Genomic DNA, 22,527 nt, shown 5'->3' on the forward strand with positions numbered 1-22,527 from the left:
GCCACCACCACCGTCACCATCATCATCAGCATCATCATCATCGTCAGCTCGTGCTCTCGAGATTGATTGATTGATGAGCGAATTGTGGGTGGACGATAACTGGTTCCCCATTATAATGGAATTCCCCCTCCCCCCCACCCCACCCCCACTCCACCTCCGGGTTTCGAGAGTTTTTGGTCACATTTTGGGCCTCTTTGGGCAAACATTAAAAATAACTACACAATAGAAGGGAGGGATGGTGAGAATTGTGGTGCACCCCCCCCCCCCCCCCCCCTGTGTGTCCTGTGTGTTTTTGCGAGGCGAGAGAAGGGATCTACAATCAGGAGCTCAACTGGAAACTAGAGACACACAATCCGGTGGGATTCTCGACTTGAAGATTCTCGGAAATTGAAGAAGAATCCCGATGCACAGCGCCCGGGAAATGACCCAGATAAACACTGCACTCTCTCTCTCTCTCTCTCTCTCTCTCTCTCTCTCTCTCTCTTCTCTTCTCTTCTCTTCTCTTCTCGTTCTCTTCCCGGAGGGGTCCCCCCTCCCTTCTTGCCCTGTTTGATGGACTGTTGATGAGGCGCTGAATGGCTTTATTGGTAACTTTGGTAGCCCCACTTCTGATTAGATAAGGGAACTTGAACTCGACTCGAAAACGGGGCGGACACCTGGACGACACCGGTATCGACAGCGGGGCGACAACCACCAACAACACCACCACCACCACCACCACAATCGGGACCACTTCCGTTCTCGGATGCCAGTGCCGCTTATCGTGCCCGAGTGCGACGACAAAGCAGACGCAACCACCGCTGTGTGTCAGTGTTTGTCCCTGACTGTGGATCACACGGCAATCACGGCTAGCGAGCGACCGGAGCCCGTGAATCAAATGCAGCCCCCCCGTTTCTTCTGGTCATCCTCTTCAGGGGGGGGGGGGGGCACCATAAGCCCAGTAAGTTCAGTTCAGTGCCGCCCGCGCACCAGAAACAGCAGCAGCAGTGTGTAAACAAGCGGCTGAGCTCACCTTGAGCAGGGGGGGGGGGGGGGGGTTTGCGTGTTTGGGAGGGTGGTGGTAGCCCTTTCCGAAGGGCTTGCTTGCTTGGTGGGGCTGGTTGCTAATTTGTATCGCTTCACGCGCGCCACGTGCGCGCTGCTGCTTCCTTTCCACCATGGAAGTGCGTGGGTAGAAGGTCGGTGCGTCGCGTGCCCCCCCGGTCGGACCACACACCAACGGGCGGCTTTTTTTTTGGGGGATCACTAGCCCACAGGATTCGGTCTTGGCTTAGCAGGCGTTGGTGGTAGTAACTACGCGCCCTTAACGTCAAGTGGCCGGTCAGATAAAACGAAAACAAAAGGGTCAACACTTCAAGCACACACTTCGGTTCACCGCACGGCGGCCTTGATCAATTGACCGCAAACCACAAGGCAAAAGAACAACTGGAACACAGTTAACCGCCATATCTTTTCCATTTTTGTTTTGGATTTTATTTGAGTACCAGCAAAAAAGGACCCGGAATTTTATAAACTTTCGGAAACAGTTTAGTTTTTTTTTTTTACGGTGTGTTACTGTTTGGATGAATAAAACAACGCTCGCTGCTTTGTGGCCTGTTTTGGCTCATTCCTGGAGACGCGTTTGCACAAGCTGTTCGAAACGTTGTCATTTTTTAGATCTAACCTTGCCCTTTAAAATGCCGCAAACGGAGAAGTTCTGCGTTTTTTATGTCCATAGATATTGACGGCCAAAGAGACAGCGAAATGAAAAGTAGAACGTTCCTTTTTCCTTCAATCTCATGTCGCGCTGTTGCTTTGAGAGAAGATACAGAGTCCTGTTGGAATCTCTAGGGCTTGCACATGAATTATTTGCATGCCTAGAACTACAATGAACCTTTTAAGGAGGGGGCTTCGTTATTTTCGGGCCAAACAAAGGCCCGCTTTTAACGTTTTTTTGTGACGTAACCATTTAACTTTACTATTTTAAGTAAAAGGCATATTAATCGTCCACTTTTGAAGAATATTTGGTATTGCTTTGAGCAACATTCATTGAAAACTTAATCCGTGGCATCAAATCTATGAAGGAGTGTCTACGGAATGCTACTTTTTACGGTGCTCATCGTAGCTGCGTGATGGGTCATTTGAAACAGTACAAATCTTTACTTGTTTGAAAGACTATAAGTTTATCTAGGTAGTTTCGGAGAGATTTTGGTCATATTTTAATTTTTCGATTCTTGGCAGATATTTGGACAAATTGATAAAAGCGATGCTTTTAGTCATTTTGCCTAAACACACGATTGATGAAGATTTGTCGAAAAAAAAGTATCAGCAATTTTCATGAAATCTCAACGGGACTACCTGGCAAAGAGTGTACAGATTATGTGTTAAAAATGTCGAATCAATTGCCGCAGTAGATTTGACGGTACTGGGATGGGAACCGACTCAAAGTAGCGAGCGACATGGAGCTTTGTATAAGATTAAGGATTTTTTTAAAATCCGCGTCAATTATGCTTCATCAATTATGCTTCGATTGATCCAAAACTTGTACACAATACTCTTGAAAGGATCAGCTTTCAGGGAAAAATGTTAAAAAAAACATATGTCACGAAAACATTCATACAGAAGCCCCCCCCCCCTTTAATAGCTTTGGCACGTGAATTTGTTGATTTATCTCGGTTCCAGCGTTACAAAAAGTATGCGAGGAGTGCGAAAAACTGCGCGTTTTCGCATCTCATACGCACCTTCTTCTACGGGGTCTCGAGACCATAGATTCATCCCAAAAGGTAACACATCGAAAAAAGAAACTAAACTTGATTCTAAAAGTTTATAAAATTACTTGTCAGTTTTTGGGTTTTCCGCAATAAAATCAAAAACAGAAATGAAAAAGATATGGCGTTTTTTTTTCAACTGTGTTGCAGTCCTTTTTTGTGGTTTGTTTTTTTTTTGTAGTAATCGTAATCGTTCGTTTTTCGCTGGCTACGGGCTTCACTATACAACAACAACAACAACAACAGGGGAGATGCTTGAGGGAGGGAAGTGGGCACCAGGATCCGGACACACACACAGCCACGCCGTGGTGCGCTGCAGCTGAGCCTCGCGGTTCGGTTCCATCAGGTCGCGATCGCGGTTCGGTTCCGTTTCTTGGGGCGATCGAGGTCGTGGCACCGTCGTCTTCATGAATTGGGGGGGGGGGGGGGAGGGGAAGGGGGAAGTACTACTACCGTACACTACACCACCACCACCACTAACACAGAGAGAGAGACAGAGGGGAGAGAACACACAAGGCAGCGAACAGAAAATGGAATTTAAAGTAGAGGAGCACCAGGGTAGGGCGCGGGTGGCGTTAAACCACAAACCATGGAAAAATACCGTGAAGCTAAAGTGAAACCGAAACCACGCGCAAGGATAGGGAAATCGCTGTGCTGCGCTGCGGTCGGCAAACCAAATGGCCTTGCATTTTTTGTCGTGTTACCGTCGTCGTCGTCGTCGTCGACTTCTATGACCGGCGGTGGCGCCTGCGTCCGGGAAGGAAGGTGGTGCAAGCGTGGAGGAGGAGGATGACGAGAGGAATGGGAGCTTGGAGGAACAATCGAACACTCACCGACGTAACGTTGGCGGCGGCGGCGGCGGCGGCAACTCGATAATGATTGATGCACACGCCCCCGCCCCTTGACAGAAGCTCGGCTCGGCTGGGGGGGGGGGGTTAAATATTTTGGTGTTTTTTGGTTGGGGGGGGGGGGGTTTTTTCCGTTTGACAGATGATCCGCGGCCGAGCGCGGGGAGAGGGGATTGATCGAAGAGAAACCACGCTGCGCAGGCGCACGGGCAAACGTCACTTTTTTGTTTTGTTTTTTGGGAACCCCCCGGTACCACTAGACTCCACGGCACGCGACAAGATTCACCACACTCGGATCAACAAATCAAAATTGCCCGTTGCCTATATCTTCCGCGCCAGGCCAGGCCAGGACAACACGACAACAGAAGAGATAAAGCGAGCGTGAGAGAAAGAGCGCGCGCGTGGTGTGGAAAGGATCCGATATAAACAGACGCGGCGCTTAACAGGATGCGGATTAGCCGGTGGGGGGGGGGATCGCCGGGAACACCGAGCACACACACGCGCGCACACACACCAAAAACCCACCGTACCGGAACGTACCGGAGAGAACAAAAGGAACAGGACACGCGAGGGGAGTCCGAACACACGCCACGAACGTCGAGCAGCCGGCAGAGGAGACAGCGAGAGAGACAGAGAGAAGGCGCAAAAACAGAGCGAAAAAAAAAACGGTTTGACAACAAAGCTGGGTTGATTTTTCCCTTCCCCGGTTTTTCCTGCCCTGGTACCGTTGGCCAAGGAGTCAAACCACAACAGCAGCCACCCAGCAACCCAGAACGTAACAAACGCGGGCGCGCGCGCTCTCGCGCTCACACTCGGGCCGGGTGTCGGTGGACGGTGTCGTCAGACGGAGCGCGCTGCTGCTACTACCACGCCTGCGTGCGACGGGCATGCGTCCGAGCTGCGTCGCGAATGGGCTCTAGTTTCCCCCCCCCCCCCCCGCCCTCCTTGCCCCCAAGCCGGCCAGCCTGTCGGCCGATCCGTCCGTCCGTCTGTTTCTTCTCTCCGCACAAAACGTTTTTTTTTTTGGCAGCGGCAGCGGCAGCGGCGACCGTATTAGTTAAGAGAAGGTGATGGTGGTGGTGGTGGTGGTGGCACCACTCGATAGAGACCCCCGCACGGAGGGCCGCCAGCCAGCACCGGCACGCCACAGACCGGTGATGGTGCGACAGTTGGATGCGGTGGCGGTGTGCGAGCGAAAGGGCGGCCATTTGTTGCTCTCGCTCACTTGCACGCGCGCGTACGCTGGCGCCTCAGCTACGAGAGTCGTGCCGCGAATGGGGACTGCTGTGCTGCTGCTGCTGCTACAGGCCCAGAGATCAGAGAGCACGGAGAGAGAGAGAGAGAGCCGGAGAGAGAGCGAGAGAGCGAGCAAGAAGAAGCGGTAATGGAGGAGCGTTTCCCGTGGTTTTTTTTCTTGGTCGATTTTTCGGTTGTTCTGCAGATCTCGATCATCTCGTGCCAGATTTCGGCTCTCTCTCATTCTCTCACTCTCTCTCTCTCTCTCTCTCGCATTGACCTCTCGGTTATGCTCGGTCGCTCTCTCTCTCTCTCTCACTCTCTCTCTCGCTCTGCCTCTCCAAAAGCGTGATGCTGCTGTTGCTGGGCCCAAAAGCAAGCAGCAAAAAAAGAGAGAGAGGGGAGGGGCGGGGGCGGGGGCGGGGGGGGGGTTCCACAAGTCCGCGGTCCGGTCTCGCCCCACCCCGTATGGTCCAGCGGGCTGTTGATTGATTGACTTTGCGCAGCACATCCCGCACATCGCACATCGACAATCGACTTAAAGCGCTTAAAAACGCTTTCCGCGGGCGCACACATTCCATCGCACGCGGCCGAACGCGTGCGAGGGGCGCGCAGCACGTGCAGGATTAGCCGCAACCGGACCGGGGGGCTGCTCGAAATGCGTGATCACCCTCCTCCGCCTCCACCATTTACAAAAGTCTCTCTGCTCGATTCGCACACTCAATAATCGACGAACGGCGACGAACGACGACGACGAACGGTCCGGATCGGCTAATTGGGCGCAATTGATTGATTTGTTTGCCGGTTTTTCTACCCCCCCCCCTCTCTCTCTCTCTCTCTCTCTCTCTCTCTCTCTCTCTCTCTCTGGGAAGCCAAGGCGTGGGAGCAGCGGTGACGCAAATGGGAAGCCCATTGGAAGGTGATTCACAAACATTTGGATATTTTTCGTCCACCTCTTCTCTCCCTTCCTCTCTCTCCCTTCCTCTTTTTCTCCCTCCTCTCTCTCTCTCTCTCTCTCTCTCTCTCTCTCTCTCTCTGCCTCCTTCTCCACTAATCGCACGGCTGCGGTACCGGTTCTCGATCGCTCGATCGTGCGGATCGTGTCTTCCGAAAAAGGAATGAGAAAGCGAGAGAGAGAGAGAGAGAGAGAGACAAAGGGGAATGGGGACTGTTCGGGTCAGAAAATCACGGAAATTTTTCGGGACGACTGTAAACACGTTTTGCTACCAACAAGTTTCTCGCGAAGCGCGGAGCAAGTACGAAACGGATGCAAATCATCATCGCTGGCTGGCATGGGTTTTGGCCGTGGCGGCGATCACGATGGCGATGGAAGGGGTAGGCAGGAAGCTGCGTAACGGTGACTTTCATTTCGATTCATTTCGGCCACCGGACCCCCGGGGGGAATCACAGTCTCGCCCCCTGCGCTGCTCTCCGTTTTCTGGGGGGAGCGGGCGGGCGGAAGGTTGTTTGGCTGGCTGGCGAACTGGATACTGGAGCTGCCAATAGGAGACAGTGCCAGAAGGGATCTTAGGGCATTCGATTCAAAGCATAATCATGTCTAGTTTTGTGCCCGAGAAAGAGAGCATTCGGGGGGAGCTCCATTTTTGTTCTTTAATTTGCAAACATCGTCGATCAAATCACTGGAAATGCTTGTACGGGTCTCTGGTGACAATTTGGTATTAGAAACCCATTGCAAAGATTGGTTAAATCGGTTTAAAGCGCAACCATTTTGGCTTAAGTTACATGAAGCGTGAAAATTGACCATGAAAAAAAAATCAAGGACCATGAATTGCAGGATTTTTTGGGATGAGAATTGAAAGCAATCGTTAGAAATGCTTGTCCAGTAGTAAGGAATTACTTAACCAAACATTTCCATAGGCTTAAGAGTCATAGAAAGGTTCAAACAGTTGGAAAATGGGTGCCACATGAATAGAACGGTAGGCAGATGGAGGAGCAGAGGCGAAAGAACTGTTAAAGTTTAAAACCTCTATAATAAAATAAAAAAAAAAACAAAGATGGAGGAGCGACACCAAAACACATGCCAATTCTTGTTTGTTAGGCAAAAAAGGAAAGGAGCTTCTTGAAGTGACTGGCGATGAAAAGTGGATACATTTTCAGCCATCTAAAACGCAAATAAAATCATTAATTGATCCCAGCCAACCAGCCATCTTCTACCGCAAGACCGCAAGATCGCTTGGAACGCAGGACAATGCGCTGTGCCTTTTTGGGTGGGGATCAGATGGGCTGTTCGTCTATTACGAGCTTGTTGTAGCGTTGTGCAAACTGTTAAGGCAGCCAGCCAATAATCAAAATGCACCGTGTGCTTTGCGTGAAACAATTTATGACCGATTTATGATCAAACACAGGAGAAGTTCTCCCAATCGCACTCGTAAAAAGAAAAAATGACCCATAATTATTTGAATTCAATAAACTGACCCCGGGGGGGGGCCTTTCCAAATATCACCACTCGTTTCGACCGATCGGTCACGCGCTGGTCCGAGCAGCGACTTCGATTTTTTGTGTAGATATATCAGAAAATGACATAACCGGGGGAATTTCCCTCGCTTAATGAAGCATTCGTTTGGCGCGGCGTTCGCAAATTGCCCCTAGAGAGGTGAAAAAATGTGTAGCTAGCACGGGAAAACACTTCGAATAATTTATCGTTTGGCTTTTCTATTTTTAAAAAAAGGTGTTTTTATCGACAAAAAAAACAAACAGCAGTATTAAGGCTATACACCCAGGTGTATTCCAGGGTTCACCTTTTGTGACCTTTACGACCGCTGGAACCAGGAACCGGATTCTCCGGGTAACGATACTTCCATAGGCCGCACGACGAACTGCGGAAGGAAAAACCCCATCAGCAACAACATCAGAGGGAGTAGCAACAGCAGCAGCAGCAGCAACGGAACTACTGCAACGGTATGACTCAGCAAAGCCAGCCGGTAGACAGACGGAGGTGCGTGTATTGCGGAACAGCGGCCACTAGACGGCCACCGGGAGTAACCGGCAAACACCCGTTTATCTTTATCGAGTGTGGACCCCTCCATTGCTAACCATTGCGACCGCGTGGTGGCAGCTAGGCAGGCCATAAAGAATGTGGGACAGGACCAACGGCCACGAACGGACTCTTGCCCGCATTGTCCTGATAACCACATTGTAGACGGACGGGTCTACAGGGCGTCCCAAACCCACCCCCGGGGGTCGCGGGAATTTATCGGCCGATCGAGCAGTTCATCTGGGCGTGATCGAGCCCGTCCCGTCGCCGATGGACGATGCGCCGTCATTGAACCGCAAAAAAACAAAAAACAAATCAACGACAACGGGTTCACAGGTACGATGATCTGATAGCGGCAGTCCCGATCAGATACTTATCGGCAAAGATCGGTGGCTACGGTCGTATCTAGCGGGGAATCGAAAGGGGGAAGAGGGAGCTGGGCTGGGACTGGGTTTGCTAATAGAGATTACGCGGTAATTGCCCGGTACGTGATTAAGCGGATTACTTAGCGGGCCAGATTTGGCCAAAGACCATATGGTGGCACAAACCGTTCACGTGGTCCGACCTTGGCTCAGATCTGTGGCGCAATGCAGTGAGTATTCGTGGGTCTTAGGGACGGTGATTAGTGGGCGGGCGCGCGCGCGCGCGTGCCCTCAACTACCGCTTGACTGTCTCGTTTAGAGCCAGCGGTCAACGGACCTGGCTGGCTGGCTGGCTGGCTAGCTGGCGCTTGTGATAAGCCTCTCATCAAAGCGGAAGTCGCGAAGCCCTGGCCCTGAAGTGTGTCTGGTGGTGGTGCCGCTATCAGCATGGTAACCAATTCCCATTCCTTTGGGATTGTTGCTCGGTAATTTCTCACCAAAAACAAGGATCATTTTTGATGAGTGTTTTGTGACGCAACCATTCAACTATGTTCTTTCAAGTGAATGGCATATTAAACTACAATTTTTGAAGAACATTTAATGGTATTTTGGGGAAAATTCATTACAAACTCCATCCACGGCATCAAATTTAGGCAGTCGTGTCTTCGAAAAGTTACATTTTACGGTGCCCATCGTAGCTGCGTGACGGGTCATCAGAAACACACAAATCGATACTCGTTTGAAAGATGATAAGTTTATCGAGGTACCCGAGTCAAGATATTGTTGAATTTCTTATTTTGCGATTTTTGGCAGTTTGTTGAATTTGAAAAAGTGATGCTTTTTACGATTTTGCCTAGAAACACGATTTTTGGCGATTTGTTTAAAAAAAAAGTATCAACAATTTTCAGGAAATCTCGACGGGACTACCTGGCAAAGAGTGTACAGAATATGTGTTCAAAGTTTCAAGCCGATTGGCCAAGTACTTTTTGTGCTACGGGATGGTCCGCGACTTTGAGCACGGTGACGGCGATTTGTCAAACCGGGTTCGGCCGTTGAAGTCTTTTGATTCCTACCGAAAAACGGCTCATGTTTGATGAATTGTTTTACAAAAAGTATCAACCCATATGTATTTTAGTAAATGCCATAATAAACTACAACTTTTGAAGAACGTTTGGTCATATTTTGGGAAAGATTTATGAAAAACTTCATCCGTGACTTAAGATCTAAGAATGCATAGCGGAAAAAATGTACCTTTTTCGGTGCTCATCATATCGTAACTGCGTGATGGGTGATCAGAAATGTACAAATCGATATTCATTGGATAGATTATGAGTTTATCTAAGTAGCCCTGTTGAGTTTTTGTTGAACTTCCCATTTTAACGATTTTTGGCAGCGGTTTGAAGTGGAAAAAGTGATGCTTTTTGCGATTTTGCCAAAAACTACGAATTTTAAAGATTCGTTGAACAAAAAGTAACAACAATTTTCATGAAATCTTGACGGGGCTACCTGGCAAAAAGTGTACAGATTATGTGTTGAAAATTTCAAACCAATCGGTGCAGTAGTTTTTACGGTACTGGATGGGCACCGTCTTTAAAAACGTTGGTTTTGGGGAAACGCTCTTCAAAGGAGCCTTGCATGAAACGCGCATTTTCAAAAGTCTTTAACTTGGTCAGTTTGTGTTCGATTATTCCAAAAACTTTACACAACTGTTCTCGAAAGGATCAGCATTCAGGGAAAAAGTGTTAAAAGCATGTGTCACAAACACAAAATTAAATACCTGAAGCCTCCCGTTAAACTGAATTAAGCTTATTAACAATTATTTTAATTGAAATCGCTCCTCGCACCCCATCTAGCCGGAACACACAATTGTCGTCCCGTATAACGTTTCCAGGATACTGTTACATCGTTGACCACAATCTATCGTTTTTCACATACCACATTATGCTCTAGCAAAAATATTTGGCCCCACCGCTAATACGGTTCACATCGATCCAGCCACGGGCCAGCAATCCCAATATATCCCAGATGCTCCGCTTTTGGAAGCCACATTTTGTGTTTTGATTATTTTTTTTTCATTTACCACGAAGCGGGAAAATTTGGGGAAATAACAGCAGTTCGAGGACACGGAGCAGCACCAGCAGCAGCACGTGCTCCTCGGGTCTGAAATGTCAAACGTCACCGGATACCTTTTGGTGTTCTTTGGGTAAACGCGCAAAATGGATTGCATCACGTTGCGCAATGCACACACATGCACACAGAAAGCCCCCCCCCCCCCCGGCCAGGCGTTGAACTATGACCCTTTTATGGAACGGAGTCCACGTGGCGACCTTGGAGCCCAGGAGCGCGATGACTCAGATTCAGTGCTTGGTTTACTTCTAGTGAGACTTTCGTGTACAGGGTGAGGCAAAAACAAAAACTGCAACACATTAAAAACGTCATATCTTTTTCATTTTTGTTTGAATTTTTTTCGAGTAAAACCAAAAAACTGTCGGTAATTTCATAAACTTTCAGAATCAGTTTAGAATCAAGACCATAATTCCCATCCAAACAGTAACATACGGTAAAAAATTAAACTGATTCTGAAAGTTTATGAAATTACCGACAGTTTTTTTTAGTTTTACTCAAATAAAATCTTAACAATAATGAAAAAGATATGGCGTTTTTTTAACTATGTATCGAATGCACCAGCGAGGGCGAGCAGTGGACGGGGTATTGATTTTCGAAAGTGACCCCCGCTGGTGTCTTCTATTGTCTTCTCAAATTACCATCTCCAAAGAAAACGGGAGAGACAGAGAGAGAGAGAGAGAGAGAGAGAGAGAGAGAGAGAGAGAGAGAGAGACTAATAATCCTTTTGCTCCAGCAGAGAAGGGAACGCTTAATCTAATTAACCAGCCCTGGTTGGCGGCCTGGTTGGACACCTAGCGTGCGCTCGTTGTGCCTCAGCAGCAGCAGCAGCAGCAGCAGCAGCACATCCCGTGACACCGCAGCTTCCGGTGTTGTGTAATCGGGAAAAGTACGCAGCCACGAGACAGAAGGACACGAAACGGAAAACCCAGTATCCTTTGCTGCTCCTGCTGCTGCTGCTGCTGCTGCTGCGAATGACAACTGGCGAGGCTGTACAGGCGAGTGTGCGCACGCGCTTGTGTGCGTGCCCGGTGTGTATGATGGAAAAAACAAAAACAAATAGAAAGAAGAAGACAGTCACAGAGAGAAACGAGAGAAGAGCAAGAGAGAGAGAGAGAGAGAGAACACACACAGCGAGATCCTAACACTGCACCGAGGACTACACACAGTAACAAACACACTGACACAGACACAGACACAGAAACGGGCGAAAGCGCAAAAAAAACAAGGCAAGGTTGAGTAAAGGGTGAAGGTGATTGCGGTGCGTGGCGCGGTGTGGCGCGTGCTCTCGCAAAGTATTCAGATAGATAAAGAAAAAAGGGAGGGGTGGTGGGGGGGTGGGGGGGTGGAGGGGTCACTCTATAGAATATTCACCCAGCAACGGATGGTCCGCGGTGGCCGACACCGCCACTGGCAGGAGGAGCGTGTAGTGGTGCAGATGCAGGGCCACTATGGCGGTTCGGTGGCAGGGCGTCCCGGCCGGAGGGCTGTCGGCAGGCCGATGGCGGTGGCTGCACCACCGACCGCCACCGGTCGCCCGTCGGAAGCTGCCCCGGAGATCCTGGCGTATCCTGGCGGCGAGGCCACCCTGCTGCTGTTGGCGTGCTGGTGCAGCTTCCGGTGACGTCTCCGTCTCCGTCGTCGTCTCCGTCGTCGTCGTCGTCGTCGTGGTTGGAGTCAGCGCTGACGTTTGAACGCTGGCTGGCAGTGGTGGTGCGCGTCGAGAAAAAAAACAAAAAACCACAGGAGAAAGGGGTGGAATAGAAAAGGAGGGAATGAAATGGACCACGTGCGTCACGTGCTGCTGCTGCTGCGTTCTCGCACGAAATTGCGACACGGCGGGGGGAAAACCGAACAGTGGAACAGTTGGAACAAACCTTTTGACAGCCCCGACCCGGCTGGCCCGACCTGGACCCGCCTGGGGGGGGGGGGGGGGGGGGGGGCAAAACAGGGGGTCACTGCGGACACACATTAACACACAACACAAAAGAGGTGATCCGGGCTGGTTTCTCCCCGGTCACCCCACCGTGGAGGGGGTGCCTTTTGAAGGGTAACAGGAAACGGGGGATGAAAAGGCGGGATGAAAGTAGAAAAATAGGGGTGCGTGGGGGGGGGGGGAATGGTGGTTCCGGTGGTCACCACCGGACGCGCGCACGTACCTGGCACAAACACACAAACGTGCTTCCAAACGGGGGACGGACTTCCGGCGACTTCTGTGTTGGCGTTCTGGTCCCGTTACATAAGCCGCAAACCGATCCGAGGATACCAGGGACTCACCAGGGCCAGGACACCAGGGCCAACAGACGATTGGTGGGTGTTGATTTGTTGGTTTTGATTGCAAACGCCGCCAATTGATCGAAGCACTACTGGTGCGGGCACTTCACACGCGCACCGCACCGCACCGCACGCACGCACGCACAAACACACGCACACACCGATGCACTCTCGTGTGTTGCACACTCGTCCACTCACCCGACTCGGGTTTGTCCGGACCCGGCTGTGCGCGGCGGAACACCGGCGGAACACCAACCAGACTCCTGCGGCCCCGGATTAATGAAGGGACCGGGGACGGGGTGGGCGGGGCGGGGGGAAGTGAGAGAACAGAAACAGAGACGGGCGGGCGCGTGAGCCAGAGAGGGCGAAACCGGAACCAAAAACCAAAAACAAAAACCAACCCCTTCTTTCAGCTTCTCGCTGCTCTCGCTTCTGGGTCTCGGGGACTAGACGCACGCTCGTGGGCCCGTGGGTCGATTCGTTCACATTTTGATTCACACTGGCACGCCGTAACGTTTGGTTCCGGCGCCCGTTGGTGTGCGCGCTCGAGCCGCAGTTCGCTAGGGCACGATGATCCTGTCCCTCCCCTCCCCCCCCCCCTGGCCCTCTTTTTCCCGCGTGCGGCCACGAATGCGGCTGGGGCCGGCGTGAGCGAGCAGGACAACCGGACAGGCAGGCGAGAGACAGGTTTTTCCGGCTGCCTGCGCGCGCATGCGCACACGCCGTGGCTCGCGGTCGAGCGGGTGCCGACGACCGACCGAGACGTCGTCGTGCCGCGGAAACCCCTTTACACGCCGCCGCCGCCGGAGATCTCCGAAAACTGTCAAAATTTGCGCGGCGCAGAATCGTTCCGCACCGCACCGGAGCGGCACTGCATTTATGTAAACAGCAAATAATGTGGATTTTGGTGGTGTTTCATTTTGTCTTTCAGTTTCTTGATAGCTCTTTTTTTTATGTTTTTTTGTTTTTGGTTGATCTGTCAGTTGACAAACACAAACAGCACTGCGATTTTTCACCGTTAAAACACGCGGCAACTTTTGGTTGTTTTTTTCTTTCCTTTTCTTTGAGGCGGAAACGGAACGGCTGCCCGTTGCGCATTCCCTAGAGATAGGCGATTTTTATGTCGCACGGTGTCGCACGCGACTGTTCGAAAAAAGCTCTTATGCGCCGCGCGCATTAAAGCTTTGGCGGGCGCCGCGAGCGCGCGGATTTTATGCGTGCGAGCGCATAAATCACTCGCAACGCGTAGAAACGCTCGAAAGCTCGGAACCCGCTCGCATGCTACTGATTGCCGGGCGAACACGTGGGGCACCAGGATTACCGGGTGGAGAGGCCATTGGCATTGGCAAGAATGCGACATTTTTCGCTTTCCGGAATATCTGTTCCATGCGAGTCTCGGTATCAAATGGGCGTACGACGACGGAAGGCGTGAAATGTGGGACAAAGAGAGTTTTTTTTAATAAATTCTTTCGTCTTTCTTAAACCGCTCCCGATCCTCGCCAAGCCTCGCGTGAATGATTTGCGTTGCTGCTTAATGTTAATTGTGTTTTGTGACACATATTTTTAACACATTTTTCCCTAAATGCTGCTCCTTTCGAGAGTGTTGTGTAAAAGTTTTGGATCAATCGAGGCAAAACTGACCAAGTTACAGTGTTTTTTTTATCCGCGCTTCATACAAGGCTCTAATAATAGGCGCTCGGAATCGCACCCACGATTTCACGCCTGCAAAAAATCGGAGTCGATTCCGAGCCCCCCGAGTCGACTCCGACCCAGATCGATTCCGGGAATTTCTAAGGGGGGAACGTGCAGCGCAGCAGTAGTAACCGTTCCTTCTGCTTTGGTACGCTATTCGCAGCGTAGTCGTTGATTGTTTTGTTTTAGCTTACAACTTTGTTTACGTTTTCGCAGTCTACCTGCGCTGCTGGGCTCCCGTCTAGTAGAGCCATGGTCACATAATGAGGGAATTCCCCAAACAATTAAACGTCGATCGAGACCATTACAGTATAGCGAGACGCCAGCGACCGCTCAGCCATCGGCGCTGACGCCTCTCGATTCCGGGAATTGAGTCTTGGAGGGGGGCAAGTACGGCGCAGCACTGTGACTGCTTTCTTGTCTGCTTTGGTGTAGCCATTCGCTATTTGCGCTTTTGTTTTACATTAAAGAGGAGTTAGCGTCTTTTCCTGTTTTGGCAATGCTATTTATTGAACGTGAGAATTACGAACTATTTGCTGTAATCAAATGTAAATCAAATCAAATCAAATAAACATTGATCTTGAGATTGAAAACCAACGTTTTCAAAGTCGGTGCCCAAAAACTACTGTACCGTTCGGTTTGAACCTTTTAACACATAATCTGTACACTCTTTGCCAGGTAGCCCCGTAGAGATTTCATGCAAATTGTTGAAATTGTCGAAATTACCGTCTTACGTCCAGAATCCTGCTTCGGAATGGCGTCAAATGTTTGTGCAAATAAAGTGATAAACTCTTTTCCCACGTGTACAGAACTCAATTATCTGTGATAGTTTATTTTTAATCACCACTCAAATTTTGTCTCGCTTTTTTAAATGGATAATTTAAGCAACATCGAAGCTACATCGGTGGGGGGGGGGGGGGGGGTACACGCCGTCGCCGCATCGCACACGCTCGCACACACCAGGCGGGTGGGACCGATGGGGGATTGATAAAACGAGGCCAGGTTTATCAGCGGGCGATAAGTGAAACGAAACGTCGATAGCCGCTTGAGTTGAGTCATGGCGTGGCGTGGCGTGGCGTGGTGTGGTGTGGCGTGGCCACCCCAAAACGCCCAGCCAACGGTGCTGGAAGCAGTGGTAAGGGGAGCAGCAACCGAATCACAAGTGTCTCCCAGGCCCGTTTGTTCCCGTTTCGCTTTCTTCTTTGTTTTTTTTTCTTCTTTTTCTTTTTGGTGGAAGCAACAGCTGGTGGTAGTGGAACGGGTGGGGGAAGGGGAAAGGGTGCATGTCCTCGGTCGCCGATCAACCCGCCAACCATCAAAAAACGAGCCAATGCTGCGCCAACTGTTCAACCTTGCCCGGCTGGTGCTGGTGGCCGGCCGGAAGTACGGCAAACCACTCATCCTGCTCGTCTCGTTTGCCGTGTTCGTGTGGCTGATCGTCGATACGGTACACCGGCCGGAATTTGTGCGCCCGGCCTCATCGTCCCAGCAGCAGGACGGCGGGGAAAGACCGGAGCGCTGGAGTGAATCGAGTGTCCAGCAGTTCCTAGTCCTGCTCGGGCTCGATCCGAACGCACAGTTGAACGCAGACGGTCAGCACCTGAGCGAGCAGTGCCAGCTTCCGGTCAGTGATGCCCAACTACAGCAGCAGCAGCAGCAGCAGCAGCACCTGCTGCTGACTGCCTTCGCCGGTGGTTCGTTGCTCGAGAACTTGTGGCACTACTTCTCGCTGATCGCGCTCACGCATACTCTGGGGAGCGAACGGCGCACGGTACAGCCACTGCTCACGGTGTCAGCCGCGGAGCAGTTGGGCGAGCTGTTTACAAGGTAAGCCAAACCGGAGCCAAAGTCTGCGTCTACGGCAACTCACTTCCCCACGTTCGGCACGTTTGGTGTAGCATTCCGTACGAAACGATCGACGATGTGGACCGGCTGCAGTGCTACGAGCTGGCCGCAGCGTACATCCTTGACGATGCCAATCCGGTGCCGGTGCCGCCCGACAGTCAGCGACCGCTCTACATCCTCAACAACAATGCCAAGCGTACGGTGGAGATCGCAGGGATGCGCTGGAGGGAACAGTGGGCTTACTTTGAGTGAGTTGAGCGTCCGGGCCCCAGTTTCTTGGCTTTATTTGCTTTTTTCTTGCAGCATTGGAGAGGAGCAGCGTCAGGTGGCGCTTGGTATGCTGGCGGAGCTGCAACAGCGCGCACACCAGGCCGGTGATGAGGTGGAAGCGGCAGCCGATCTACAGTTTGTCGGCATCAACATCGGGGCGGACGATGGGCTACCGTTCGAGTACTACTACCGGGCAATCAGCTTCCAGCGCAAGATGCACGATGGGGGCCGGCTAGCGGTGGTTGCCATCTGTGAGCAGCCCGATGGCAAGGTGTGCCGCCTGCTCGATGCCCCTGGCGAGCAGAGTTTCGTCGTCAGCCGCAGCGCGAATCCCGTGACGGACTGGGCGCTAATGGTGCTGCTGAACCACACGATCGTGTCGAGCGAGCAGGACATCTTTCCGGCGCTGGTGCGCGATTCCGGCCGGACGGTGGTCAGCGGACAGTACGTCGGCGATGTGGCCATCGTGCTGTCCAACCTGAAGGAGCAGTGGTACGCGCTGTTCTGATCGTGCCAGCGAACCGGCCCTGGCGACCGTTATCTTACCTGCCCGGAGATTGGTGTCACCAGTGCGTTATCGCTATTGAGGGTCGCACAGGCATGAATTAGGCTCATGTGGTGATAGTAGTAGTAGTAGTAGTAGTAGCAGCAGGCAGTAGAGAGTGTCGTCTAGTAAACGACTCGATCGGATTTGGAACGAATCTGTTTTTCTTTCCTCTGAAAATGGCCGGCCATCAGGTCGGTGAACACAAACACACACACACACAGCATGAGTGAAATTGCGACAAAAAAGGACGACATGACGTGAAGAAGTAGTAGTAGTAGTAGTAGGAGTTTAGTATTATATTTCGCGCAGCAAAATAAATGTTGCATCGGATCCACGAGATCCTCAGGTTGCGGACCACACACACATACATACACACGCACACGCACACGCACACACACAGTCACGCAACCTCAGTCGAGTGCCAATACGAGAGCCATTAAGCAATGAGCCTTTTATCGCCATGCGAGACGAAGGGACCGGAACGCAAGTTGTGGGAGCTAGTTGAGAGAGAGAGAGAGAAAGAGTAAGAGATGATAACAGAGTAAGGCAATCGTCCACGAACGTCATGGCGATAAGTGTGGCTCCGCTCAGGGCCACTCCTTGAACTAGTTTTGCGGTGGCACTCCCGTGGTGGTTGTTTTCTACTAGCCGTAATATAAGGGCCGACCGGTCTCGTCCCGGCCTGGTGGCTGTATAGTTATAAATTAAATTAAGATACCACGGAGAGAAAGAGCAGGGAGGAACAGGGAGAGAGAGAGAGAAATGAAGAGGGAAATGGGATGGTTTAATCCAATCGTGTAACACATGCTAAAACAAGGCGCACTAAGTGTGGCGCAACTGGTTGCATTTATACTGGATAGGGATGGCGGGGAAGACGAACTAGTAGAGAGGAGGTTAAGATGATGTCAGATAATAAAAACACCATGCGGTGCTGGCGGGTGAAGGGATGTGGCTTCCATCATTCATCCGTGCATCAGAATTTTCAATCGGCTATCTACGGTCAAACTGTGGCGCTTCAGTTGGAGCTACTAAGTTGGATTTCATAATGTGTAACAGTGCTACAAATTCGAACTGCTGATGGATGATGCACGAAACGACGAGATATGCTGCTGATGCGTGCCATTTTCTAGCATAATGTGGGCGCCTGCAGCGATCCGGGAGAATGAAAGGCGCTTTATTCGATCGAATGCAGTGGCGTTCGGCCCAATGGTGGACGTGAGGAAGATGAAACGGAACGGAACGGAACGGAACGAAAAGGGAACGTGCTAGGCTAGTGCCGGCGGCGTCTATGCGATGAGGATGAGGAGTGACGGCCGGGCGAACGCGAATGCCGGGTACGGGAGCGTGATCGAGTTCGTCGCGACCGAGACCGGGACCGGGACCGCGACCGAGACCGAGAGCGGGCGCGACGTTCGCGCGAACTGTGCCGGCGATTGCTGGCGTGCGACGACGATCGGTGCATCGATCCATGGTCGGAGGGGGCCGGATAGTGGTGGTGATGGTGGTGCCGGGATTGACGGCTGGACGTGACGTGATGCCGGGAGCCGGACCGATGCGAATGTGAGGAATGGGAGCGTGAGCGGGAGCGACGCGATCGGGAGCGTGACGATTCGACCGACCGGTTCGACCCGGACACCGATACCGCCTCGGAATCGGACGAGTGTGTTTCAACCGATGGTGCTGCCCCGTCCAGTCCACCGCCGGGTGCCCGCAACATTCCATAGCTATCTCGCCGCTGGTTGAGCTCGGTTGAACTGCCACCGACGATAGTCGCATGATGATGATGATGCTGTTGCTGCTGTTCCTTCGTCGAAGCATCGGATTGCACCTCCAGCGCCTCACCGATGGACCACACTACGGGCTGCCGTTCGATCGGGAATCGGGAAGCTTCCGGTTTCTCCATTTTTGCTATTCCACCACCACCACCACCTCCAATGTTGCCCGTAGTGGTAACTGGTGGTGATGCTGCTGTCGGCCCGGTTGGTACGAAGACTGGCAATGGCCTTTGGACCGGTTTGCCGCTGGCCGCTTCCGCATCGCTCGTCTCAGACGCCGGCGTTGGCTTCAGGGCGGCTGGTTGCATAATGGCCACGTGTGTCACATGCGTCTGGCGCACGGTGTCGAGAAGATCGCTGAACCGCGAAGTCCGCCTATCCCGACGCCTACGGTCTACGATGAGAGGAGAGGTGGTGGGGCGGGAATGGCACCGTCAACAAGACAAAACAAAGTGAGTTCAAGTGACTCGGGCGCATACAGACGCATTAACAGACACACACACGCCCAGTAAACGACGTACGCAGGACACGCCGCCGTACAGAGCATAAACCGGATAAAGGAAGCTTCCTTCCGGAACAGGGACACTTACCATACGCGAGGTTCGCATTTAGTTTAACATTAACACGCGGAGGCTCACCGTGCTGGTGGTGGTGGTGGTCTGGTCTAGTGGTACCACCGGAACGCCCGGCATTATTGTCATCGCCCTGTCTGCGATACTGTCCGGCAGACAACCCAACCTGCTCCCGTTCGCTGCCGCTGCCGCCACTCTCACTGTCGCTAGCCGGTGCGTACCCATTCTTGCCATGCCCAACACGTGGCGCACGGTCACCATCATCACCCATATCGTCATCGTCTTCTTCGTCCTCGTCCTCATCGTGATGCCGCTTCGAGGGATCCGTCTCCTCCCGGTGATGCTTCTGTGGCCCGTGGCCCTCAATTTGGTCATCCTCCCTTTGCAGCTGTTGCTCGATCTTGTGCGCAATCAGCTGGAACTCGCGCTGTTTTCTGCGTATTCGTTTCTGTTTCGTACACACAACAAAAAAAAGAAGGTAGTTCAACTTCTCGTCTCATTGGTTGACTTGCGGTGGAGAGGTGTAGACCATCGTTACCTGCAGGTGTTGCTCGCTGCTGTCGCCGTCGTAGTCGTCACAGTCGTCGGCGTTATTGTCTCGTGCTGAGCCGTTACTACCCTCCCCTTCGTCCGCAGCGGTTGGGACAGGATTCGAGTTAGCTTCCGATTCCGGCTTAGGCTCCTCCCGCCGTTCGTCCTGCTGCTCGTCAGTGCTTTCATTATCATTATCATCATCATCATCATCCTCGTCACTATCACCGTAAGCCTGCAAACCGAGCAGTGGTAATGCTGTGAACGGGCGAGATAAGAAAATGTTCTCTTATTAGTGGCTTCATAGGGAGTAGATGATGTCTACATGGTGGCCGCAAATGATTCCAATGCCCGCTACCTGGACGCTGCTGTTGCTGTTGGTGGTATTGCTTTTGTTGTTGCTGTTTTTGCTTGATGCTGCTGGTTGTCTCTTTGGCAATGCGAGCTATTTCCTCGTTCGTCACCTCGAGCAAGATGTTCGTCAGTATCGCTCGCATCGATTCGTTCTGCCAGAAGTGGAATGGAAGTGTGGAAGTATGCGGCAGGAATGAAAAATGATGCGATAAACGGCATTTAAATTAAAAAGGGTGCCCAGGGCCTACTAACCAGCTGCTGCTGCTGTTGTTGCCTGGTCCGGGTTGCGCATTCATTAACCGACGACACTGTCTTGGCCGCGCTCCCTACCGTATCGTCATCGTGCTTCGGAAGCACTGCCATTGGTCGCTCGTCCACCTTCGTCTGCGCGATGAAACGAGATAGTCGAATGGTGAGCGATTCGTGAATATGCGAACTAATCTAAAGCAAATGCATTTCACCCACAAACGCGGAGGGGGGGGGGGGGTGGCCTTACCTTGGCACCGGTATCCTCGTACACCGGTTTAGGCTCCTCGTCAACGTCGTGCTCGTACGGCGAGATTGCGCGAACGTCTTCGCGTCGCCAACGGTCCCGTGCTTGATCCACTTTGCGTTGCTTCTCCTTTTCCATCTTCTCCAGCCCTTCGCGGATCCAGGCCGGTAGCAGTTTGCGCTTGGCATCGTTGAGCGGTACCATCTCTCCGCTAGCCATCGTTGGGCCAAGTTTTCTGCCCTCCAGTTGTACCGGTGACAGTGGTCCCGAATCGACCGATGCCGCCACCGATCGCACACTCCGCCCAATGGCTCCGCTCAGTCGAATCTCGTTGTCCATCAGGCCCGGCAGTCGCCGATGGTCGGATCCTTCCACCGTAGATCCGTGGCCCACCTCGCTGGACGCCAGGTGGTTCGATCGACCGCGGCTACCCGGTGTGTCGATCGCTGCGAAGCGACTTCTGGTGCCCACTTTGGCACCAGTCGACTCCATCGATCGAGCACTGCTGTTGCTGCTGCTGCTGCTGCTGCTGATGTGCCCCGTTGGTAGCTTTGGCTGCCAGCGACTAGTGGAGGCAGCCGGACCTGCAGTGTGGCTAGTGGTTGACGGTGTGGGTTGCTGCTTCAAGAACCTGTCCGCTGCTAGTGTGCTGCTGCTAGCAGGCACTACCTTTCGCTGACTACTACCACTACTGACCGGTTCCGCTTCGAGCGTGGTCTGAAACAGCGTTGCAGCTGGTGCGTCCGCCGTTGGGAACTGCCAGTTCGTCCCATTTGTTAGCCACTCCGGGGGAGCGGGGGCACACGGCACGGCGAGGGCACTCCAATTGCTTTCCGCCCAGTCGCGCTCGCAGGTCACGGGTGGCGGTGGCATCGGTACCATGCCGTCCTCGTCCCTCTCTACCTCCATCGGTGCTTCACCCTGCTCTTCGAAGCTTTTTGCCGCCGTTCCAGCGGTCTTGGACGTCGTCACCGGCTCGGATGCGGAGTGTACGGTCGCGCTCGGAGTTGGCCGCATTCCGCCAACGGAAAACGCGGGCGTAGCGGGTGCTGGTGCCAACGTTTCACGCATCTGTATCCACTGCTGTGCCAGCGCACCCCAGTCGACTCGCTCGTTCGCCACATTCTTGTAGAGGGACGGGTTGAAGGCGGCCCATTTCAACCCATCGCCAGCGGGCTGATTGCCGAGACCGTCGGCGCAGAACGCACCGAAGCGAAAACCGGGTAGGGACGGTGCGATCGGTTCGCCCACCGGCTGATGGTCGGAATCGCGAACCGGAGCTCGCAACGAGCCTACACCGAGGACATTCGGATCCATTGATGTATTTATCCTGCCGTTCAGGCCGCGCCGCTGCCGACAGCCATATTGAGGGCGATGAGAGGTTTATTGGTGGCCGGAACACTGTTCGGTAGCGACGCTGATAGCAGAAGCACGGATTGAGCCCGGATGCTTTTGTCTCCGCTTTTGTTGCTTGAAGAAGTGGGAACGATTCGGTTGAATGTGCGGTCTTTTTCTGTGTGGGAACGATTCGGTGGAATGCACGATTCTTTTTTTAAAAATCTCAACTAAATTCAAATAGGATCCGAGGAGGATTAACATAAGGTTCGCTATTTGTCCCCCTTTTTGTTACTACTACCGAGTCTAATTTCTTTGATAGAAGATACTTACTGCCCGGTTACGGATATTCCGCATGTAAGTAGAACCGATTAGGTGCTATCTGTTCGTTTCCTTTGGTTGCTGACCATACTATCCGTAAGAATGATTGTACAGGACCTTACGTGGTGATGACTGGAATGAGAGTACGATAGTTAATGCACCATATCCTTGCAGAATCACGAATCGTAATGCTTGCCGGAACGGTT

General features: G+C 52.2%; 3 protein-coding genes across 8 annotated transcripts in view; 1 reads left to right on the forward strand and 2 right to left on the reverse strand.

Moving 5' to 3' along the window:
- Positions 1 to 13,063, reverse strand: part of LOC126571808 (solute carrier family 41 member 1) — a 39,522-nt gene extending 26,459 nt beyond the window's left edge. For 2 of the 4 annotated variants that reach the window (XM_050230668.1, XM_050230638.1), the window contains exon 1: positions 12,472 to 13,063. The gene's annotated coding sequence lies outside the window, so the exon portion shown is untranslated. Of the gene's footprint in view, positions 1 to 3,580; positions 3,716 to 11,686; positions 11,783 to 12,471 lie in introns of those variants that run through there. The other 2 variants (XM_050230661.1, XM_050230653.1) reach the window with 2 other exon arrangements.
- Positions 13,064 to 15,181: 2,118 nt separating this feature from the next.
- LOC126572012 (uncharacterized) lies at positions 15,182 to 17,083 on the forward strand. The gene is made up of 3 exons (XM_050230992.1): positions 15,182 to 16,105; positions 16,177 to 16,371; positions 16,427 to 17,083. The coding sequence occupies exons 1-3, from the start codon at positions 15,336 to 15,338 to the stop codon at positions 16,899 to 16,901; spliced, it is 1,440 nt and encodes a 479-aa protein (XP_050086949.1). The 5' UTR covers positions 15,182 to 15,335; the 3' UTR covers positions 16,902 to 17,083.
- A 123-nt stretch (positions 17,084 to 17,206) lies between these two features.
- LOC126571723 (arginine/serine-rich protein PNISR-like) lies at positions 17,207 to 22,448 on the reverse strand. Of its 3 annotated transcripts, none has more exons than XM_050230498.1 (7): positions 22,334 to 22,448; positions 20,669 to 22,135; positions 20,425 to 20,556; positions 20,177 to 20,324; positions 19,826 to 20,076; positions 19,306 to 19,735; positions 17,207 to 19,109 (listed from the first exon to the last, which is right to left on the reverse strand). In XM_050230498.1, exons 2-7 carry the CDS (start codon positions 21,980 to 21,982, stop codon positions 18,211 to 18,213), a joined length of 3,174 nt encoding a protein of 1,057 aa, XP_050086455.1. In that variant the 5' UTR covers positions 21,983 to 22,135; positions 22,334 to 22,448; the 3' UTR covers positions 17,207 to 18,210. The 3 variants fall into 3 exon arrangements, with proteins under 3 accessions (XP_050086455.1, XP_050086461.1, XP_050086446.1); XM_050230504.1 differs by having other exon boundaries at positions 19,354 to 19,735; positions 20,669 to 22,178; XM_050230489.1 differs by having other exon boundaries at positions 20,669 to 22,178.
- Between the last annotated feature and the right edge of the window lie 79 nt (positions 22,449 to 22,527).

Source organism: Anopheles aquasalis, chromosome X (assembly GCF_943734665.1).
Source record: "Anopheles aquasalis chromosome X, idAnoAquaMG_Q_19, whole genome shotgun sequence".
Taxonomy (NCBI): Eukaryota; Metazoa; Arthropoda; class Insecta; order Diptera; family Culicidae; genus Anopheles; species Anopheles aquasalis.

Excerpts from the sequence above, each read along its gene's own strand:
- LOC126571723 (XM_050230498.1), bottom strand. The coding sequence starts at position 21,982 with ATGGATCCGAATGTCCTCGGTGTAGGCTCGTTGCGAGCTCCGGTTCGC. Across the intron at positions 20,325-20,424 it reads AACAACAGCAGCAGCAGCTG|AACGAATCGATGCGAGCGAT; the intron begins GTTAGTAGGCCC and ends CACTTCTGGCAG. Across the intron at positions 19,110-19,305 it reads AAATGCGAACCTCGCGTATG|ACCGTAGGCGTCGGGATAGG; the intron begins GTAAGTGTCCCT and ends CTCTCATCGTAG.
- LOC126572012 (XM_050230992.1), top strand. The coding sequence starts at position 15,336 with ATGGCGTGGCGTGGCGTGGCGTGGTGTGGTGTGGCGTGGCCACCCCAA. Across the intron at positions 16,106-16,176 it reads TTGGGCGAGCTGTTTACAAG|CATTCCGTACGAAACGATCG; the intron begins GTAAGCCAAACC and ends CGTTTGGTGTAG. Across the intron at positions 16,372-16,426 it reads GAACAGTGGGCTTACTTTGA|CATTGGAGAGGAGCAGCGTC; the intron begins GTGAGTTGAGCG and ends TTTTTCTTGCAG.